This window comes from Hemicordylus capensis, chromosome 4 (assembly GCF_027244095.1).
Source record: "Hemicordylus capensis ecotype Gifberg chromosome 4, rHemCap1.1.pri, whole genome shotgun sequence".
NCBI classification, from domain to species: Eukaryota; Metazoa; Chordata; class Lepidosauria; order Squamata; family Cordylidae; genus Hemicordylus; species Hemicordylus capensis.
In genome coordinates, this window is record NC_069660.1 from 1,402,197 (window position 1) to 1,424,829 (window position 22,633).

At 54.3% G+C, this 22,633-nt stretch overlaps 1 protein-coding gene across 1 annotated transcript; it reads right to left on the reverse strand.

Moving 5' to 3' along the window:
- LOC128322496 (waprin-Phi1-like) lies at window positions 1-13,661 on the reverse strand. Its single transcript, XM_053243852.1, has 4 exons — window positions 13,519-13,661; window positions 13,075-13,224; window positions 4,959-5,108; window positions 1-196 (listed from the first exon to the last, which is right to left on the reverse strand). The coding sequence occupies exons 1-3, from the start codon at window positions 13,655-13,657 to the stop codon at window positions 4,960-4,962; spliced, it is 438 nt and encodes a 145-aa protein (XP_053099827.1). The 5' UTR covers window positions 13,658-13,661; the 3' UTR covers window positions 1-196; window position 4,959.
- Window positions 13,662-22,633: the final 8,972 nt, after the last annotated feature.

Genomic DNA, 22,633 nt, shown 5'->3' on the forward strand with positions numbered 1-22,633 from the left:
AGTGAGAGCTTTACTGCCCAAGTGCATGAGGGCCCCAGCCGGCCGGGAGACGGAAGGAGCGGCCAGCCTGTGTGGAGAGCAGAGCAGGAGATGCTGGGGAGAAAGGAGATCCTTCTGGACACACCATCAGGGACCAGGTCTAGGGAGGGAGCAGCTTCCCCAACCTCAACCACGCTCTGCACTGTTTGGGCTGCATCTGTGGAGAGAAGATCAGAGGGTGGGCAAGGGCAACGCCCTTCTCTTGCGGCCGCAAGCATGAATTGTCACTTTTGCTAAGCAGGGTCCACCCGGGTTTGCATTGGAATGGGAGACTACATGTGTGAGCGCTGTAAGCTATTCCCCGGAGGGCAGTGGTGCTTAATGTGGGGTCTGCCAGATGTTGCTGAACAATTTATTGTGGATGTGGGTGCTAGGAATTGTCGTTCAGCAACATCGGGTGGAGCCCACTTTAAGAACCACTGTCTTAGGGGATGATGGGGCTGCTCTGGGAAGAGCAGCTGCCTGCCTGCATGCAGAAGGTTCCAGGTTCCCTCCCTGGCAGCATCTCCAAGAGAGGGAGACTCCTGCCGGCAACCTTGGAGAAGCTTCACCAAGTCTGTGTAGATAATACTGAGCTAGATGGACCAAGGATCTGACCCAGTATAAGGCAGCCTCCTATGCTTCAGAGATCGGGCAGAGGTGAAGGAAGGAAGGAAGGAAGGAAAGAAGGAGCCTCCCAGCTGGGCACCCCATTGATGGAGCCTGCTCTGTAGGCTGCCTCACCTGTTCCCAAATGCTGAGGGGATGTGTGATCTTTACACGCAATGGCACATGTGCAAGTGTACACCTGTGTAGGAAACTTGTCCTATGGTTCAGAATGTCATATATGGAGTTACCCCAATTTCTTAGAATTGAAAGACAACCAATCATTTCATAGGAAAGGGAGTTTTAAAAATGATTTTCTTGTGATCTGATTTGCAAAGCCTTATTTTGAAGCAAGTGCATTAAAATAGACTTTTGGTGGGGGAGGGGAAATGCTTAATGTTCATTTTAGCAATTTGTGAACCTATTTTCAAGAAATTGGGGTATTTTAGACCATTATATGTTTATTTAAAAGGCTGTGGACCGGGTCTCACGATCAGTGAGACCCGGTTTGGGGCAGTGAGCGGGAAGAGACGGCTAAGCCCGCTCTCCCCGCTCACGGGCGGGCAGGGAGCCCTGGGCGGCTGGATCAGCCACCCACACAATGGCCGCCTCCGTGACAGAGCCGGCGGGGGGTGGGGGGAGCAGTGCGCAGGGCATACTGGGGAGACCCCCAGAGCTGGGAGGCGGATTTTTGCCTCCCGGCCGGGGGGCTACTCACAATCATAAAAAGCAGGTTTGCTGGAGCACTCGCTCCACAAACCTGCTTTTTACCAGGGGTTTTCGAGTGGGTTACCCGCTCAAGAACCACTGGGCTTGGCTGCGAGCCTGGTGGTTCTTACGGTCAACAAAAATCGGGCTAGCCTCTGCTAGCCCGATTTTTGTTGATCGTGAGAATTGCCCCAATATGTAAGTTATTTATATATGAACTACTGTTACAAGCACAAAGCAAAATAAAATAGTAATGATTATAAGGGGAAACGTGTTGAGAGAGAACCATTTTTTCATATTTTGCTACTTAAGCCATTTTGAGAACGCTGTTACTAAAAAAGCAGCATGTAAATATTTTTAATAAGGGTGGGGAGGGGGGTGGAGAGAAAGAGACCACACACAGAGACCAGATTAGAGCTATAAGCAGTCTAGTATCTTCAGGAACAAAAGGCAGGAACAAAAACAAAAACAGATCTATTTTGTAAGAGCATCCCCCCCCTCCCAATTCTTTTAAAACTTTTAATACTTTTGCACTGACTAATTTCATCATAAGAAGATATATTGTTGGGATGGGGAGGGTTTTTCTTACAAGTTTGTACTTAAACTTTGGCATACTTTGAAAATGATATTTTTTAAAAAGTTTAAAACTCACTCTCAAACACACACATGGGGTGGGACTTCTCTCACATGTACACACACACACAACACACACACGGATCATGGGGGCAGAGGGAGAGAGAAACACGGTGGCTTAAGCAAGGGGAACAAATCACGCACAAACAAAACAAACAGGTCGGTTTTATAAAAATGTTTTACTTTCCTTCTTGGAGGGAGACAACAAGCCCAACAGCCAGCTTCCTCAACAATTACATACAACTTCCAAGTGGGGCAGGAGCACAAGACTCCAGGAGAACCAATCAGGCTGGGAGACGGCAGGAGAAAAGTTAACCTCCCCCCCCCCCTTTTTAACTCTCTGCTACTGCTGATCTCCAAGAGACTCAACACAAATTCCCAGGAGTTACTCTCCCCGCCCTTAGCTCTGCCTGCTGGCAGTGTGCCTCCTCCAGTGCCACCTTATTCAGTCACTGTCTCTCCATTGATGCCACCCACCTGCCTCCGAAGGTTTATCCCAGCCTTCCTGGCGATCTACGGGATGATTAGCACCTGGTCTACTCGATGATTGCCGCCACCCACTCATTTGCACCCCCCCAACAGGTAGGGGAGTGAGCCCAGTAGGGGAGCGAGCCACTGGCATCATGACTCACAGCCAAACAGCCATGATGCAAGCTGCAGCTGAAGACCAGCCCTTCTTCCTCCTGGACATGTGACCTAGGAGGCCAGGTTAACTACCGACAGCAGCCTGCGGAGTCCCCTACTAAGCACTGGCCCAGCCCTACGGTGAGAGATCACCCATCCCTTGAGTGGCCCACTTGGCGACCCTTGCCGGATGAGGAAGATGCAGTATGGCTTCATTCTGGGGAATGGCTGGTCAGAGCTTTCCTACTGGGGGGTGGGATTGTTGCTGTTATCCTTGTGGGCCTGGCCTGGCTTGCTGTGAGGTCTGCGGTGGCAGGATAGGAGACAAACCTTTGGGTGGCTGCTGTGAATGTGACTGCTACTGAGGCTAGCCTTTCTAGTTTATTTATTTCATTTATTTATTATTTAAAAATTTATACCGCCCTTCCAAAAGGTTGATGGGTGTGCAGCCACATCCCTGGACATGTGAGACAAAAGCCCATATCTTTGGGTGTGGTGGCACAGAATAGCCCATGGATTTACGGAAATACCACTACCCTACTGAAGTTCAGTGTTGGACATCCTATTGGACCTCGCCCTTGATGGCCACCGCCATCAGGGTACAGGGTAGACCCTTCCTCTGTATTCAAAATGAAAGGGTGCCAGGGGGATGGTATTTCCAAGTGGGCCACATCTGGCATGCCTGGATGTCGCCATCTTACGGTTGAACAGGACTACAGATGTGAGTGGGACAATTGTTACTAACACTACCTCCTGTCTTAGTTGGGAAATGGAGGCCTAGCGGGTGAGCACCTCTGCTGGCCTCGTGTAGGTGCAGGACAACGGTGAGATCTGCGTCAACGACACTGAGCCTTGTGGAGCAGGCACTGAATCCCTAGTTGATTCCTCTTTCTTGAGCACCTTGGTATCAGCCTATATGTGCTCCAACTACTCCCTGAGAGATCTTCCCAACTGGGAGGAGGAGTGTGGGGACGAACAAGACCCTACGTTGAGATATTCGGCCAAAACAGACCTCCTGGGATGGTATTGGATTTGTCAGGATGCAGCCCTGAAGTCCCTGCCAGGGAACTTCTGGGGAATCTGTACCATGGGGGCGAGAGTCCCACTTATCATGGTGCACTCTACTGTGGAGCAGAGCCAGGACTTACACCACTTGTACCCTAGGGGGAAGAGAGTGGTTAATGCCCTTGCTGCCCAAAATACCACTTTTCATTCAGAGGTAAAAACCATTTTTCCTTGGCTGGATGTATCTGAGTTGGAATGTATCCTGGTGAACATCTCTGCAGGCCTGGAAGATGCCTTCAAGGCCACTGCCAGCACCCTGCAGTTCCTCCAAACTGAAGTTGAGCAGATAGGGGCCACCGCCTTAGAAAGCAGGCTGGCCTTCAATATGATGTTGGCTAAGGAGGGTAGAGTCTATGTGCTGGTGAATTCCTCCTGCAGTATGTACAGTATGTGAATAAATGTCATAAAGTGGAAAGGAACCTAGTGACAATCCAGGAGCAGAGACAGGGTCCCACCAGATTGTGATGGACCAGGCCTTAGCGCTGGGATTGGTCCTGGGTGACTTCCTGGCTTCCAGACCTATGGGAAGTAAGACCTAGGGGAAGAAAGATCCTAGGAAGACCTAGGGGAAGAAAGACCTAGGGGAAGAAAAATCCTTCAATTATAATCCTATTTCTTATTATTGTAATTGTTGTTAATGTACTGCTAACCATTTTAAAAGGGTGCTTGTTCAACCTAACCTGGGTGAAGGAATCACATGAGGTACTCTCAAAGGCTGAGATCTGGCAGATGTATGCCAAAATGCAGGCTCAAAGCATGAGAGCCAGGGAGCAGAGGGAGTCTATGAGTATGTGTTGTTTGCAGGTGGGTGGTGAGGATTAGGTGAAGGGCTCACCTAGCCTCAAAGGGGGTGGGATTGTTGGAGAAAAATCAGAGATGGAGAAGAGAACTCAAGTTTAACTCCCTATCTGGGTATTTGCAAAGATGCTGCAGGTGCAGATATTGAACAATGGCATTATTGTGGTACAAGCTTAGACATGCACAGTAGCTCTAGAAAAATGTATCTTGTTAGGGGACTGGGATTGGTCAGGGATGGTCTGAAGATGGACAATGTATTGGTGCATTTTTTGGATCCCATTATTTGCATAAACGATAACACCTTGGTATATATATATACTCTGTAACCACCATATTCGGGGCTCTTTCACCTCGTGACTGATGCCCGGCATGCCGTGACCAATAAAGCTTTGAATCTGATGGAATGGTCTGGCCCTTGCCTATAGAAGAAACATTTAGGAGTCAATTTCCCCTTCAGTGTCTTCCTCCTGGCTGCAAGCAGTGCCCAGTGCAGGCCATGAACTCACCTCAGTTGGGGATGGAGCAGGTGTGCATGCCACAGCCATTCTTGCAGCATTTCTGGATATCTGGGCACTCGGAGTCATTTCTGCAGTTGTCTCTGCACAAGCCCAGACCTGAGATTCCAAAGGTTGATTCTGGGCAGGAACCTGGCTTATCTGCAAGGAGAGAAAGGCAGAGGCTCAGACAGTAGAGGAGGGAGATGGCCAGGCAGGGAGATGCCCCCTGGCTGCTCCCACACGGGCTGATTCCTCCAGACCTGATGCTGTTTGTGGAGCACCTAGACAGCCCGGCTGCCAAATTAGTGCCAGGTGCTGCCCCCTCCCCAGTAACTTGCAAAGCGCACAGCACCCCACCACTGCTGCCCTCTGCTTAGCCACGTACCAAGGGATTTATTTATTATTATTTTATTTATTATATTTATAAACCAGCCCATCCAAAGGCTCTGGGGAGTGTACAATAAATTTCAAAAGACACAAGAACACACACCATTTAAAACACAATGCTAAAAACAATATAAAAACAATTCAAAAACAATTAAAAACCATTTAAAACCAATTAAAATACTTTTAATTTTTTAAAAAAATATATTGGAAGGCCAGGCCAAACAAGTAAGTTTTTAGGGCTCTCTTAAAGGCCGACAGTGAGCCTAAACTGCAGATATCTGCCGGGAGTGCATTCCATAGGCCAGGAGCAGCTACAGAAAAGGCCCGGTTCCGAGTCGCCACCAGATGTACTGGTGGCAACTGGAGATGAACCTCTCCAGATGACCTCAACGAGTGATGGGGATCATACTGAAGAAGATGCTCTCTAAGGTAGCTGTTCAGAGCTTTAAAGGTAATAACCAGCACTGTGTATTTCGCCCAGAAACATATCGGCAGCCAGTGCAACTGTTTAAGATAGGCATAATAATATGGTTTCTCCGGGTTACCCCAGAGACCAATCTGGCTGCCACATTTTGAACTAACTGAAGCTTCCGAACTACGTACAAAGGCAGACCCACATAGAGTGCATTGCAATAGTCAAGCCTGGAGGTTACCAGCTGATACATCACTGTTTTGAGATCGTTCTCTTCGAGGAATGGATGCAGCTGTCGAATCAGCTGAAGTTGATAGAAAGTGCTCCTGGCCATAGCCTCTACCCTAGATACCAAGGTGAGGCCTGGATCCAAGAGCACTCCCACGCTTCATACTTGTTCCTTCTGGGGGAGTGTAACCCCATCCAGCACAGGAAGATCTAACTCATCCCTTAAATTCCGATCCCCCACAATGAGCACCTCCGTCTTGCTTGGATTCAGCTTCAATTTGTTATCCCTCAGCCAGCCCATTACTGCATGTAGGCAGGCATTTAGGGAGTGGATGCCATTTCCTGATGACGACAACAACAACAACAACGATGATGATGATAAGGAGAAATAGATTTGGGTGTCATCAGCATACTGATAACACCCTGCACCAAATCTCCTGATGATCTCACCCAGTGGTTTCATGTAAATGTTAAAAAACATTGGTGACAGAATGGAGCCCTGAGGGACTCCATATAATAGCTCCCATTTTAAAGAGGAATTGTCACCAAGCTCCACCATCTGGAAACTGCCTGAGAGATAGGAGCAGAACCACTGCAAAGCAGTGCCTCCTATCCCCAGTTCCCCCAGGCGAACCAGAAGGATACCATGGTCGATGGTATTGAATGCCACCAAGAGATCCAACAGAACCAACAGTCACACTCCCTCTGCCTATTCCCTAGTAGAGATCATCCATCAGGCTGACCAAGGCAGACTCAACCCCAAAGCCCGCTCTAAAGCCAGTTTGAAATGGGTCTAGATAATCAGTTTCCTCCAAAACTTCCTGGAGCTGGTTAGCCACCACTCTCTCAATCACCTTGCCCAGCCATGGGAGATCGGAGACTGGCCTATAACTGTCCATCACTGAGGGATCTAGGGAAGGCTTCTTAAGAAGTGGTCTAATCATTGCCTCCTTCAAACAAGGAGGCATCCTACCCTCCCTCAGTGAGGAGTTAATGATATTAACTAGGCCATCTCCAACAATCTCTCTGCCAGATAGAAGCAGCCAAGTTGGGCAAGGATCCAGAGAACAAGGAGAAGGCCGCACCGCCCCAAGCAGCTTGTCCACGTCATCAAGTATCACAGATTGAAACTGATCCAATCTAATACTGCAAGAGGGATTGCTGGACACCACCTTAATAGACTCTGCAGAAACGGTGGAGTCCAAGTCAGCCCGAATACAAGAGATTTTGTCCGCATAAAAACCCATTAAAAGCAAAGGCCCCCTTTGGCGGCTGGCTACTCCTCTGGCGTGCCTTTTCCAAATATATGGTGCCAATGGCTTGAGAATTCTCCCCTCTTATGAGAGATCTCTGGTCCTTAGGGACAGGTGGAACAAGTCAAGCACTCAGGTAGAAGGCACAGGTGGAATCGGGCAGCAATCAGGCTGCCACAGGCTGGTTCTTCAGAAGGTCTGGGGCTGCAAAAACAAACCTCCTCAGCCGAGACAGGGATGTGCAGACAGGGTGAGATGGCTGTTGCTCGTCAGGAGAGGTCAGGGAGCTGACAGAATCTACCCCCTTCCTCTCTTTGCGCCCCCTTTAAAGGCAGAATGATGGATCCAGGACAAGCACAGTGCCTAGGGAGCCTGAACACAGCCGCGCCTCTCCCTGCCTCTCCCTCCAAGCACAAAGCTTCCCATCCTCTTTCTTTCCCTGCAGGGGCAGCCCTGTCCACAAGGCACGGGGCTTCTCTTCAGGCAGCTGGCCATCAGGACACACTCCCCGCTGCCACCAGAGCAGCTCTCTGGGACCCATCTGGCCCTTGCCAGCTTTGTAAGGAACCTCTCTCCTCACTCACAAAGTGAGCCACCAAGCTTGCAGGAAGCACGAGGAGAGAGTGGCGGAGGGGAGAGAAGAGGCCGGGACAGGAGGGGAGGGGAGAGAGGTTGCTGGCCATCCCCTCCTCCTCCTCGTCCCCTGTGCCACTTCCAGAGCCTGCAAGGGAGCTGGTCCCCATCAGGGGTGTGGGGCAAGGCAGCATGTGGCACCTGCCTTGGGTGCCGCCATACCTTGGATTGCCCGGGATCCCCTCATTCAGCAGGATTGCACCTCGGGTGGCCCTCCCTGCAGCAGAGACAACAGGGGAGGGGGCCTCTAAGGTGCTTGAGGAACAGGTCATTTCCTCAGCCCCATGCAGTTTCTCAGAGGCCCCTCCTCGGGGCACCGTGTTCCCCTATTTTCTAAGGGGCCAAATGATTTAGGATTCTTCTGCTTGTCTGCCCAGCCGGGGTTTGCTAAGCCAGGCCCTCTGCTGACCCCAGCCTCAAGTGGGGGGATCGCAGTGCAGGCAGGACAGCTCAATAAGGGACATCGGAGCGTGCATGGTCTGAGGGCCCCCCTTTTCCTGGAGTGTTATTTATCCCATCTATTGTTTGACTGCTATACCACTTTTCATTCAAATAATCCCAAAGTGGTTTACAATATAATTAAAACAATGCACAATTAAAATAAAAAGAATACAGATATTGCATAGAAAGATACAAATAATACCTCTGTTTAAAGGTTAAGACATCTATATAAAACAGTGACACACTACACACAAAGCAGCAGCAGCAGCAGCAGCAGCAAAAACGGTGCTCTCGTATAAAAGCCTGGGTGAAGAGCCACACCCTCACTTGCTTCCTAAACACCATGATGGCGGGCGAGGGGCGGATGCCAGCCGTCTGGGAGAGCTTCCCCAGGGGCATGCTAAGCCAGGCGTGCTGCTTCCCAGCAGCAAGCAGGCCCTGCAAAGAACTCCTCTGCTGACAAGAAGATCCTTCTGACGGGGAAATCCACGGCGGGGGCACTTTAGAGGCCCAGGGTGCTCTCGGCATTGATACCCTCTCCTCTGCATAACTGTGGCTGTTGCTGATTGGTAGATAGAGGACCAGAACTCTCGCCCTCTTTCGGGTAACCCCAAGAGAGGGCTTCTGCTCACTCTTGCTTAGGCCCCTCAGCCACATATGAAATGGAGCGGGGGGCGGGGGCTATAGCTTGGTAGAAGAGCCCCTTTGTTGCAGGTGGAAAGTGCCAGCTTCAGTCCCTGGAAGAAGCTCCAGACAGGGCTGGGAAATGCCCCTGCTGAAACCTTGGAGGGCTGCTGCCAGTCAGAGTAGACAAGACTGAGTTGAGTGAACCAAAGAGCTGGCTCAAGAGAAGCAGCTTCATCTGCATATTTGTTCGCATGAGCTGCCCCCTCAGCAGGTGGGCAGGTGTCATCCTGATGGGGTTTGGGAGTGTCTCAAATGGTCTGGCCAGACCCAGGCTCTCAGCCCCTGCAGATGCATGGAGCAATGGCAAGCCCGGAACTCCAAAGGGGGCTTCTGCTGCTGGCAGCTGCTCCCTCTCTCCAAGACAGAGCCGGGGAGACAAGGGAAGGGAACCAGGGTGCTTTCCAGATTGCACCCTAGAACAGCAGTAAAATACTTTGGCTTGGAAAGATGGTAATGAAAACTACCTCCAGAATCTCAAAACTCCTACAATGGGAAAATACAGTGACTTTTCTGCAACATATGGTAGCACTAAATCGCAAAGATAGCATCCAAAGTAAGGCATCGGGAATGTGAAGGGTCCCTTGCTGTCAGCGCAGGGACTGCGCTGTCACAATGCAGGAAGCATAGAAGGACCCTTAGCAGATCCATCATGACACTGTGGTAAGGGTTAACCTACAGTAGAAAGCGCCCAGCAGGCATCGTGGCTGAGGTTTGGGACTTTGTGCCCCACTCTTCTGTCCACAGCCTGGAAGGGGCTCTGTACTCTTGTAGCTCCATGCATGGACGCTTTCCTGATTGGCACTACCACAGTGTCACTATGTGTCTGTTAAGTGTGCTTCTGTATTGCCTGTGTATCGACATCACAGCACAGTCCCTGTGCTGTCCACAAGGTGCTGTTCACATTTCCAGTGCCTTCTTTCGGGTTTTATTGCTGCGTCACAGTCCTATAACATTGTAAAAATGAAGCAGCAGCAGCAGCAGCAGCAGTATTTTCCTGTTGTAGGATGGTTTGCAGAAGCTAGAAAAGACTGCTCCCCCTGCTAGCACCTTTACACAACATCCTTGATTTATGATTTCAATACGATCCTGCCAAGCTGAAGTAAACTACGACTGTATTACCATGAGGTTGTTCACACTTGGCTTCAGGCTTCAGGATAATGTTGAGCAAAGCCACTTCCGGATTACATGCTCCAAGAGGGGTCAAAGGCTTCGGCTTGGCAGGATCGTATTGGAAACGACCCCAGAATCTCAAACTCCTACAATGGGGAAATACAGCTGCTTTTCTGCTATGGACTGGCAACGTTGCATCACTATGCAAAGACAAAATCTGAAATAAGGCATCGGAAATGTGAATGATACCTTGCTGTCAGTGCAGGGACCGCAGTGTCACAACACAGGAAGCATGGAAGCACACTTAGCAGACCCGTGGTGACACTGGTGTAGGGTGTAGCCTGGAAAGCGCCCTGTTTCCTGGGCTTCTTCCGCTCCCCCACTGCCGAGGCTTCCCACCCTGGCCCTCTTCACGTGATGGCTAGCTGCCCCTCCCCGCACCCCCACAACTGCTGGTGCTGCCTTGGCCAGCCAGGGCTTGAAATCACTCAGAGGAGCTGCCTGCCCCCTGCTCAGCCCTGCCCTCTGTACAGAAGTGCTGCTGAATGTGGGTGGAAAACCTGCCTGCCTCCCTGCCCCTCTCCGCTCCCCCAGTCAATGAAGGAGGGCAAATTGTGGAGACACCAACCTGTCACACTGCCTGAGGGCCACTGACATGAGCAGGGAGCAGCCAAGGCCCAGGGGCAGCTCTGCAAAGTGCGGGGCTGATTTGGGGCATCACTGCAGGCAAGGAAGAGGAGGAGGAGGAGGAGTTTGGCAGAGAAATCTGGCCTGTGGGGCACAAGCCACAGTAAGTCCTCCTGTGCAAAATTCTTCAGCCTGAAGGGGTCCCACTCAAGGCATGATGGATGGGGCTCCATGGGAATCCCTGCTTGGGTCCCCCTTCCTGATTGTCCATCCCAAGCACTGCCATGCTAGCCCTGCGGGGTAGCCCCCATGAGGCTGGGTTTGGCCAGGAAGGCGAGAAAGCCAGGGCTGGGACTCCCTTGGCCAGCCAAGCAAAGCCTGCCAAAGAAATGCCTTGAGGGCTTGTCCAGGTGGCGGTGGCAGCGGCTTCCCTGCCTTCTCGGCTTGGTGCTGCTGGGCACAGTCTGGGGCATAGAAAACCTCAATGCAGCCAGCCAGCCATGCTGACCATGCAGTGGAACAGGGAGGGATGAACCACGGGGCAGTCAGGAAGCAGCACCAGCGGCTCCCCAGTGGAAAGCATGTTCCGGGGAACCATCAGAAGAGCCTTGCTGGCTCAGACCAAAGGTCCTTCACTGCTGGCCAGCCTGTCCCCCCAAGAATGTTAGCCACAACTAGGGCATGAAGGGAAGCACCGCTCCCCAGCATCTAGACTGTCTCTGAACATGGAGGTTCTGCATAGCTAGCATAGCTAAGGCCAATGGTAGACTTCTCCTACTATTTTGACTTAAAAGTCAAAAGAAAGATAGCATACATCAGGGGAAAGATTCAGTGTATAGGTGCTTGTATGCCAATGCCAGAAGCCTCCGAGCCAAGATGGGTGAGCTGGAGTGCTTGGTTGCTAACGCAGAAATAGATATAGTGGGCATAACAGAAACATGGTGGATCAGCGAGAACCGGTGGGACACTGTTATCCCTGGGTATAAACTCTATAGAAAGGACAGGGAGGGGCGCCTTGGAGGAGGGGTAGCACTGTATGTTAAAGAAGGGATAGAATCTAACAAGCTTGAAAACCTAGGTGGACCGGAGTCCTCCACAGAAACCCTGTGGGTGACTATACAAGGCCAGAAAGGGAATGTGCTACTATCACCCTCTGGATGAAAACACTGACAGTGACTGGGAGTTGCAGGAGGATATCAGGGAGGCGTCAAGGAGAGGCAGGGCTGTAATCATGGGTGACTTCAATTACCCACACACAGACTGGGTAAACTCACAGTCCGGTCATGACAAAGAGGTCAAATTTCTACAGACACTGAATGACTGTGCCCTAGAACAGTTAGTCATGGAACCAAACAGAAAGAAGGTGACCTTGGACCTAATTCTGAGTGACACCCAGGACTTGATGTGTGAGGTCAGTGTCATCGACTCTTTAGGGAGCAGTAACAATAGTACCATCAAATTCAGCATACATGTGGGGAGAGAATCAGAAAGGAAGTCTAACACAGACATTTTGAATTTCAGAAGAGGAAATTTCTCTAAAATGAGGAGTATGGTGAAAAGAAAGCTGAGGGGGAAAATCCGGAGAGTCACTTCACTCCAGAGTGCATGGAGTTTACTCAAAACCACAGTACTAGACACCCAGTTAGATTGTATACCCCCAAAGGAGGAAAGGAACCACTAAATCCAGAAGGAAGCCAGCATGGCTAACGGGTACCATCAAGGAAGCCATAAAAGGGAAGAAGACTTCCTTCCGAAACTGGAAGGCCTGTCCAAATGAAGAGAAGAGAAAGGAACACAAACTCTGGCAAAAGCAATGCAAGGTGACAATAAGGGAGACAAAAAGAGAGTTTGAGGAACATTTTGCTAAAAGCATCAAGGGGAATAACAAAAACTTCTTCAAAAACACCAGAAGCACATGACAGCTGTCATCGGGAGCATAGCTGCAAGGGGGAAAGGGTGGGGGACAAATGTCCCAAGGCCCCTGAGAGAGGGTGGCCCACTGCTGGCTGGCTGGCAGCTCTCTGGAGGCGGCCAGGGGCCCATCTTCACTTTTTGCCCCAGGGTTGCCCCTGCCCGCCACACCCCTGGCTGTCATGGCTGAGCACTCAGCCCTTGGCTGCAATTACAGGTGACTGCAGCAGAAGAGGCCTCACGAGCTGCCTCTCCTAGGACTTCCCCACGGCGGCCCCAGCTCCTCCCCACACTTCTGGCATCCCAGTGTTGGGCAGAGTTGCACAATGTGTTCCAGAGTGGCGCTGGGCACGTGGGGCCCACTGGGCTTCCAGCAAGCAGATGGGCAGAGAGGTGGGCAGGGTGGAGGGCGGGGACGGGCGGGGAGCAGCATTACCGTTTGGGACCTGGCAGGAAGTCCCGCAGCCAGCCGGGCAGCACTTCAGGGCCCCTCCACAGCTGGCATCCGATTGGCACCCTTCTGTGCAGTTGCCACTGCTGGTCACGCTCTCTGTGTTGGGCGGGCAGGTGCCAGCTCTGTCTGCGACTGGAAAAGGCAAAGCGGAGACATAGGACCGGGCTCCAGGCGAAGGGCTGCCCAGCTGTGCCCACACCCAGGCGGCAGCCTAGGAAGGCTCGAGGGGGCGTCTGCACACCCGGCCGACTGGTGGCTGGCTCAGGGCCGGAGGCCTGCCGAGGCTGGCAGGGGCAGCAGAGCAGAGGCTGCCCGGGGGCTGTGCAGGGCAAGGCCTGGGCCAGCTCGGGCTGGCTGGAGAGGGAAGGAGGCCACTGCCTTGGGCATCTCTTGCAGAGGGCGGGTGGGGCTGGGGTGCACACCCACCTGTAACGTTCCCACCTGTAACGTTCTGTCCAGACGTGGCCAGCACCTGAGGACTGAAAGTGAGGAGCCCCACCAGGGAGAGGAGGAGGAGGAGGAGGAGGAGGCGGCTGCTGCTGCTGCTCCTGCTCTGTGACTTCATGGCGGTGCTGTGGGAACTGTGTGGGGCCGGGCCAGCCCCAGGCCAAGTTTTAAGCGCTCCTCAGGTGTGACTGGCAAAAGGGGGAGGGCGGGGACGGGCTCCCAGGTGATGAATAGCGAACAAGGTGAGCCCAGCTCCCTCCTCATTCCATTGCACAATCCAGACGGATCAGGTATCACCGCCGGCTGGCCCTGATGCAAACCAGGAAGCAGCAGGCGGGGAGGAGAGAGGCGCTGTGAGAAGAGCGAGGGGCTGGCAGGCCTCTTTCCCCTTCCCTCGGAGGAGGAGGAGGAGGGTGCATGAGCCACAGGAGAGCCGCAGCTTCCCAGCCGAGAAGCAGGAATCCGGCCTGAGCGCTGGCAAGCAGCCTCCCAGAGGTCCAGCGGATGGCCCCTGCCAGCCTTCCATGGGGTCGGGGAGTGTGGTGACCTTGAGTGAGGGTCCCGGGAGACCTTGAGGTCACAAGAGGTTGTCCGCAAAATCTGCCAGGCTGGGTGCAACCGGTGGGTCTTTGGGGCTGCCAGGCAGCTCTCTCTGGGATGGGGCGTCGTGCTCTGGGCACACTGGCCTGTGAAGGAGAAAACGTGAAGGAGCCAGGAAACACCAGCCAGCAAAGGAATCCGGAGGGCGGGGGGCATGGCCTCCACCTGCCCTCTCTCAGGACTCACCCAGAACTCTTTAGGGGTGTTCTGATACCTGAGGTGTGGCCCCCTGGGACCAGGAAAGGCTCCCACGGCCTTTTTCCTGCCCCCTTCCTCTGGCTCATCAGGGACGCCTGGATGGGCTTTCCAGCCACGCCTGGATGGGCTTTCGGGGTCTGACCCAGCAGGACCCGCCTCGTGCGTCAGGATCCACCAGGGTTCTCTCCAGACTGGTGTTGAGGCAGAAATCTTCTCCCCTGGCCAGTTTGGCTTGTGGTTCTGGGCCCTTTTCTTCTTTGCCCGCACAGTCTTCAGATTGTTAGCCAGGGACTGGTTTATGATCTTATGTCTGTACGATGCCTAGCATATTTCAGGTTGCTCTGAAACACAGTAAACCTGGATGATGATACAACGTGATGCTTGGCTCACTTGCTTGAGTCACTCAGATCTTGCTTGGCTTCCCCCTTCCTGCTCTCCGCTTCAATTAAGACTGGAGCCTCAGGCAGAGAGCAGAGCTGGTCTCAGGCAGCCAGCATGAATGGGCCCCTTTGCTAAGCCGGGTCTGCCCTGGTTTGCATTTAAAGGGAGACTGCATGTGTGAGCACAGCAAGATCTTCCCCTTAGGGGATGGGGCTGCTTTGGGAAGAGCAGAAAGCTCCAAGTTCCCTCCCTGGCAGCCTCTCCAAGACACGGTTCAGAGGGATTCCTGCCTGCAGCTTTGGAGAAGCCGCTGCCAGTCTGTGTGTAGACAATACTGAGCGAGAGGGACCCAGGGTCCGACTCGGTAGAAGGCAGCTTGCTCTGTTCCTCTGTTCCTCACAAAGAACCAGCAGCCCCAGAGCCGGGTGCATCTCTGGGGCAGGGCTGGGGCCAGAGGGCACTTGGCAACTTCCCTCCTTGTTTGCCTTCTCAAGCCTTTTAAATCTTCAGTCAACAATGAGGCAAGCTTTGGGAGAGCTGGAAGAGGCCATTGGTTTGCGGTCACATGTTCCACACCCCAAGGGAAGAAGATGTAATGGTTACATAATGGCTGCTCAGTATTTGCCACTGACAGACAGCAATGGGGCAGGTTCTGGCGTGAAACCCCAGATGGGTCCCTGGGCAACAACAACCCCCAATCAGCAGCATGGTGCTTTCCAGATGAAACCCTATAACAGAGTCACTGTGGATCTCCTAACGGTGCTTCCGTATGTCCTGTGTTGCGACACTGCAGTCCCTGCGCTAACTGGGGCGCAGCTAGGTAATTTGGGACCAGAAGGGCTTCGGAGCCAGGAGAGGTGAGGGGCACCCTGGCTCTGCTCCTCCCCCCGAGGTTTCCCACGGTGGCTGGCAGTCTGGGGGTCCTCTGCTGGCTTCTTGTCCGGGGTCTTCTTTTGGTCGTGCTGGACAAGCTCCGGTCCGCCCCGCTCCTGCTCATCTCCTCAGTGTGCATCTGCAGGGGTGTGTTCTGGGGCAGCCAGACTGCCCCTCCTCGGTCACAGAGAGCAAGGGCAATGGTGAGGAGGGCCACCTGAGAGGACAATGGGCCCGGAATGCTTTGCAGGGGGAAAAGGGTTCCTCGCTTGAGACTCAGGGGTTCCCCAGCAGCCGGCAAAGGCATCGGAAAGGGTCCTAGGCTACGCGTCTGGGGGTACGAAGTCTGACAGCCTCTGATTTAGACCCCCAGCTTGCCCTTAAGATCGCAGAACCCCTGACTGGTGAGCCATCTTGGGCTTCCCATGAGGGTAATGCAAAATAGGCAGGAGCAGAAAGGATGTGTGTGAGCCCTCGACTTCCTTGGGGAGCTGCAGAGCAGTCAAAAGGGTGGGGCAAGTGCCTTCCCCCTGCAGGGAGAGCTCGGCCTGATCATCCTCAATGGCCTTGGCTTGGAGGACCTCCATTGCGCAATGGAGAAGGACCAAGGAGGGAAGCCGGTCTGACCAGAAGTCCGGAAGCGCCCACCTCCCTTTCCTCATTAGTCAGGCTGGGGGACTGATCCTTCCCGTCTGGTGATGCACCACCCTTGTTGCTAAACAGGGCTTCATCATTTCCTCTTGGACTGGGTCCCGCTCTCCTTCCTGGCTTGTGTCCTTGAGGAATCTCCCTCCCTCCTTGTCATCAGACAGGCACTGGTGCAAAGGAGAGAGAGGCGCAGGGGCGTGGCTAGGGGAGAGGGGCCCGAAGGGTGAGGAAGATAATGAAGGGAATAGGGAGGGGTGGTAGAAGTGGGGGCCCCTCAGGGACTCGGGGCCCTGGGTTCTTTGAACCCATCCGCCCAATTATAGCTATGCCCCTGGAGAGGCAGTGGGCATGGGAGGAGGAGGAGGAGGAGGGAAGTGTTGGGAGTACCCTCTGCCCCCGCGCGCAGACTTTCAGCCCAAACTACATGCTTGTCAGTCTCCCAGACAGAGCCAGGACACAAGTCCAAACATCCGAGACCCAAAGAGAAAATGCATTTTGCAAAGGAATGTGAGCAGAAGGTTGGCATTTCGGCCCCTGCCCTCAGCTTGACACGGAGAACAGTGGGGCGGAACAGGTCCTTGAGCAATCAGACACTTGGGGAGAGCAACCGCCCGCCGGCTTGCATGCAGAGGGTTCCCAGGTTCCCTCCCTGGCAGCCTCTCCAAGATCAGGCTGAGAGAGACTCCTGCCTGCAGGCTTGGAGAAGCCGCTGCCAGTCTGGGTAGACAATACTGGGCTAGATGGACCGAGAGTCTGACTCCGTACATGGCAGCTTCCTATGTTTCTATCTTGCAGGGAATTAACTACCACAGCAAATAAGTTTGCTATGCATATACTAAGGAGCTGCTAGAAAGTGAAATGCAATCATAGGGAAGAAATTCCTCAGCTAGAGGAACATCGACTCTCAAGAGGGAAGACAGTTTCCTTCTACTGATGGCCACGATAATCCAGCCTTGAGGACTAGTCTCACACCCAGAGTACTCCCAACCCTGAGGTGATTCAGACAGCTTCCTCCCGGAGATTAATCAACCTCCACACCACACTTCCACCTCAACAGAATAGAAACCCCTTCCTTGCAAATGATCGCCCTCGTGATGAGTCCCCCCCAGATGAGAGTTATCAGTTTTAGAGTGTAAGAACCCCAGCAAGGAGCCCGCGCTTTGTTCCAGCCCAGGAAGAGCTTTGCAAGCAGGCAAGGTCTGCCTTCCCCCTTGTTGCTCACGACAGGAGCCCAGTCGGCCCAGTCTAGCTCTGTCCTCCAGGAGAGGACGCCTTCCTCGCCCCCACCCTCTCCCATGAGTTTCTCCCCCCCCCCCGGCTTTTTTACGACCACCTGGCTCAGGGTCCCTTCCCAAGGAGCTTTGAAAGCCTGTCTCCCCCACTTCCTGCACCTACGAATAGGTTAGCCTCTGGTCCAAAGATCCCTTAGCAGGACATGAGAGTCTAGTCTTACGTGTTGGGACGAAACATAGGAATGTTTCCACACCATGGAATGTGAGCAATTGTTCCCACACAGTCTTTGAGCACAGCTTAAGCCAGCAGAGGCGCTCTTGCCTCTGGACTTGGGGGCCAAAGTCCAGGGCCTCCAAAGCCCCTGGGAGTCCCCCCAATCCTCTTTCGACTGTCCAGGGTGGTGTGGTCACCCGGCGGAGCATCGGGATGCTCAATTTGCGGGGGGGGGGGGTCTCCAAAGGCCTTGAGGTCCAGGCTCCAAAATGACCTCGGTGCACCTCAGTAAGCCAGCGATGGGTAAACGGATGGTTTGATTCTCCTTGGTCAGCAATTAAAGGCACCCAGGGAGGTGCGAAGCGGGGAGGTAAAAGCCCTTTAGTTTGCATCTCCTCCGGAATGGAGTGGGTGCGTTCACATTTTGGGCAGATTTACCCTAAAGTCCCTGTGAGCTGTCAGGGAGCACTTCACACACAATTCGGGTTTATCATTGTGCGTTAGAGCATAGCCCGACTTATATCCGGGGTAAAAAATTCAGGTTTGGGGGATAACTTTGGGTTTGCAGTAAGTCAAGCCTCCCAGAAAACTTGCAGTAAAGCCTGCTGGGTGGCGAACTCCCTGGTGTCACCCCCCAGGGTCTGCGCTTCAGTCAGCCTCAGTCTAGCAGGGCCCCTTGGCTGATCCCCCCCCCGGTCTTAGTGCCCTTACTGGCCCTACGTGCCTGCGGCTGAAAGAAGGACCTAGCCTTTGCCTGTCTGCCCCTCCTCCATCTCCACCCCCTTCTTCGTGGGTGCCTTTGTTACGTTGCACTGTAGACGGCAAGCTCCTTGGAGCAGAGACTTGTCTTTTGCCCTTTGCAGAACTCCATACACATTGCCATGTTGCAGAGGCACGCATGGGGCCGGAAATATCTGACTAACGGGGTGGGGGGTGGTCAGAAGAAGATCCCCTGGAAGGAGGGGAAAGGGGGGGATTTCCCCTCAGCCTCCACTGAGTTTTACCCCTTCACGGTTGTCTTCAGCCAGGCGTGACTTTCTCTCCCCCAGGGGCCCAGACCTTTGGCCCTTCCTAGTTTGCTCTCGCTGCCCCGATCAACTGTGCAATTGTTCCTCTGTTTCTTTTTGGCTCACAAGCAGAACGTGGCTTTTCTAAGGAAGAGGACGCCATTAGAAACTTACTGGGCATGATACTGCAGGGGGAAATGGCTGAGCCTTCCACAACTTCTGGACATTTCACACAGCCTGCCTGCACAGGCTCAGCTTCTGTTGGTTCTGAATTCATTTGGTTCCTGAGATACTTCCAGAAGAATCTCACCAAATTTATTTATTTAACATATTTGTATATGTTTGTGGGAGGAAAGCTGGTCTTGTGGCAGCAAGCAGGACTTGTCCCCTTAGCTAAGCAGGGTCTGCCCTGGTTGCTTATGAAAGGGAGACTAGAAGTGTGAGCACTGCAAGAGATTCCCCTTAAGGGATAATGGAGCCACTCTGGGAAGAGCATCTACCGTAGGTTCCAAGTTCCCTCCCTGGCAGCATCTCCAAGAGAGGGCTGAGAAAGACTCCTGCCTGCAGCCTTGGAGAAGCCGCTGCCAGTCTGGGTAGGCAATACTGAGCTAGATAGTCCAACGGTCTGACTCAGTATATGGCAGCTTCCTGTGTTCCTGTGTTCCTATACCACCCCAAACCTGCGTCTCTGGGTGGTGTACAACAAAAATGTATGCTGAAGCCTTTAAAGCTTCATATAATCAAAGAAGCCTATTTTTTTTTAATTACAAAAATCTATTTATTGCTCTTCTTCCTGCTCTTCTTCCAAGGAGCTCAGGGTAGTGTACAAGGTTATGCCCTGAAAGCCTCCCTGTTCAGCAGCAAGTGGAGGTCCCTGGGAGGTCCTTGCTGACGGCCAATCAGCTCACCCTTCCTCTGTCTGGTCCCTTCTGCTCACCTGTCTACTTAGGAAGCTCCCCCGCCCCCTCCCATGGGGAGCCGAGTCTTTGCACAGAACTGAAGCCCATACCAGGCCCTTTCGCCAGAGAGAGAGAGAGAGAGGGAGGGAGGGAGAAAGTGCTGATTCTCAGCGCTTTAGGGTGGTGCCCAAGTCTGGAGCGGGGGGGGGGAGGGGGCAGGAGAGACTAGACTGGCTGGCAGGAAGAGGACCCCGTGACTCTGCTTGGTCTCTCTCCAGATTTCAGTGTTTGGAGTCAGAATAGATGTGGACTCGATGTATCCAAAGATTGACTTTGGCCGTGACGTCTGCATTCCTGCCCACAGGAGGACAAAAGGACTTCCTTGTGGCCGAGAGCAGCCCTGCCCCTGTTTGCTTCCCAGGCTCCAAGCAGCCAGTCCTCTTTGAGCGGAGGGAGCCCAGGAGGCCAGCTGGTGCGCTGGGGTGAGAGAGAGGCCTCGGGGGCGGGGGGGGGCCTCAGTGGGTTGCCTGCTCTTCCCCACAGCACCGACACGTGCAGCAGCCAACCACCCAAACTCAAACAGGGAGCAGCAAGGGGCGGAGCCAATCAAACTAGACCGAAAAGAAAAGCAAGTCTCAAAGGGGTGGAGCTCAGGGCCGCAGCAGGCGGTATGTGGAGGCTGCTGGAATCACGGCTGGAGGGAGCGTGAGTGCAGGGAGGGCGAGGGGGGAGCTGGTGGCTCTGCCCAGGGCGGCTCTTCCATGAGGCCGGAGAGGCAGTTGCCTCAGTCAGCAGGACTGAGGCTACAGGCCACCTCCAGCCTCAGAGGCAGGAGGCCTGTGAGTACCAGTTGCAGGAGAGAGGGCCGGCCCCTTTCAGCTCCTGCCTGTGGGCTCCCCAACGGCCTCTGGTGGGCCACTGTGTGAAACAGGAGGCTGGACTAGATGGGCCTCTTTGGGCCTGGTCCAGCAGCAAGGCTGTTCTTACGTTCTCATGATGCCCTCCCCCCGTCTTGCTGCACAGAGTGTGCTGTGATGGGGCCAGCAGGAGACGCCAAATACGGGTCCCAGCGCTGTGGTGCTAGCGGGCAGCCCTGTTCAGCAGCCACATCTCCTACTGCATCCGTGTGGTGCTGTGGTCAGAGGGTCCGGCATAGCCCAGGCAGAGCTGCATCCAGCTCCTTCCTTGCCCAAGAAGTACTCTGGGTGGCCGGAGCTCTCCCCCTCCCCGCCTGAATGATCTCACCGGGTCTGCAGTCTGCACTGGGCTACTTGGAGGGATGGCAGGCACATGTACAATAAATAAGCCAGGCAGCCAAGCTGTGATTTACTGTCACACCAACCCTGTGGGGTAGGCCACTCAGAGTGGCCCATCCTAATGAGCCAGGGAAGGGGTGCCAAATGTGACACAGAGGCTTCTGGTTCCTGGCAGCCTGATTCCGCATGTTTCTCCCATCCCACCTCGCCCCCGAGAGAATGAAAGCCATGCTGCCTGCAGGCTGGCCATTCATCAGGTAGAGCTGTGCCCCCCCCCCCCGGCTCAGTAGGACAAGCTGCTGCTGAGGTCACTGCTGTTTTTCTCGGTTTTCCTGATGCAGAACTGATGTGCACGAGGCCACGTGATGGGGGCCTCGTGGAGGAAGGAGCAGAATCCTCGACACCCGAGCCCTGTGCTCGAAGACTAGGCCACCGTGGCTTTCAGCTCGAAGTCTGTGGGCTGAGTCAGTCCAGGGCCAGGATGCTGAGTCGACATGGTTCAATGGACGCTTAAATTGGCAGAACAGAGCCCCCTCCCCTCCCCCCGACTCCTGCCTGTGGCACAGCAACTGTTTGCAGGACCCCAGGTGACCCTCCCCGGCCCTACCACATTCCTGAGCCTGCTGTGATCCAGCAGGGCAGGGCCAAGCGGGGTGGGGCCAGGGGCTGCTGCGCTGCCTCCTCCTGCTTCAGAGGCCTCCCGGGGGGCTCCGGGCGGAGCAGAGCCCTGGCATCGAGGGCCTTGGCAGAGCTTTGCTTCCTGCAGCTGCTGCTGCTCCCGGGTCTCTTCTTTTTGCGCCTTCCTAGAGCCAGGGGAGGAAGCAGCCCAGAGCAACCAGGATTCCCTTGGGTGTGCCGCTTGCATCACGCAGGACTGGGGCCAACTCCTCCTGGTAGGACTCCGCATGTGCTGGCGGCAGCAGCAGCAGCAGCAGCAGCAGCAGCAGGCATGGCTGGCAGCTCAGAGCCCTGCCATGCTCCCTCCCTTCTCCTTGAGGCCACAGTTGCTTCCCAAGAGCGGCAGCCTCACAAGAGCCACCAGGCCAGCCTCTGCTGGGCCTCACAGCAGCCCAGAGGTGACGACCAGGGGCGTAGCTCTCATTGAGCGAAAGGGTCCGAAGAACCCGGGCCGCCAGCTCCCGAGGGCCCTCCAGCTCCACCAAGCCCTATTTTCTTCATCATCTCCCTCACTCTGGGGGGGCGCCAGAGAGAGAGGGATGGACACGGGGCCCCTCTCCCCGACCTAGGCCTCTGGTGACGACGCAGCACTCGTCACCTGTCCTGCCAGCTGGCCGGGAGCGCCTGCAAGCCAGGGGGTGCCCAGGCCAGGCCCCGACTCCTCTCGACAGTGCAAGGTGGAGCTCGGCCAGCCTGACGTGATTCCCAAGAGCAGCTGCGGGGCTTCTTCCCGCATCCCTGTCGGATGCTGGGTGCTGCTATCCCAAAATTGGGAGGAGGAGACTCTGCTTCCCTTCCCCTCCCTGCTGCCGGGGAGGGGAAAGGATGGCCCCAGCGTGGCCCCAGTCCAGCTGCAGAGCAGTTAAGCAGCCGGCCAGGGAGCCAAGTGGCCTGTGTAGACGGAACTGCCCCGGGGGGGGGGGACACCTGTGCGAAATACACAAGCAACTCTGCTCTCATTTGGAGATGCTCACACCTTGCATGCCCTGTGCAGACACCAGGGGGGTCGCTAGAATTGAGCGGATGGGCTCAGAGAACCTGGGCCCCCCGCTCCCTCCCTCCCTCCCCATCTTCTTCATTATCTCCCTCGCTCCAAGTGGCTGCTGGG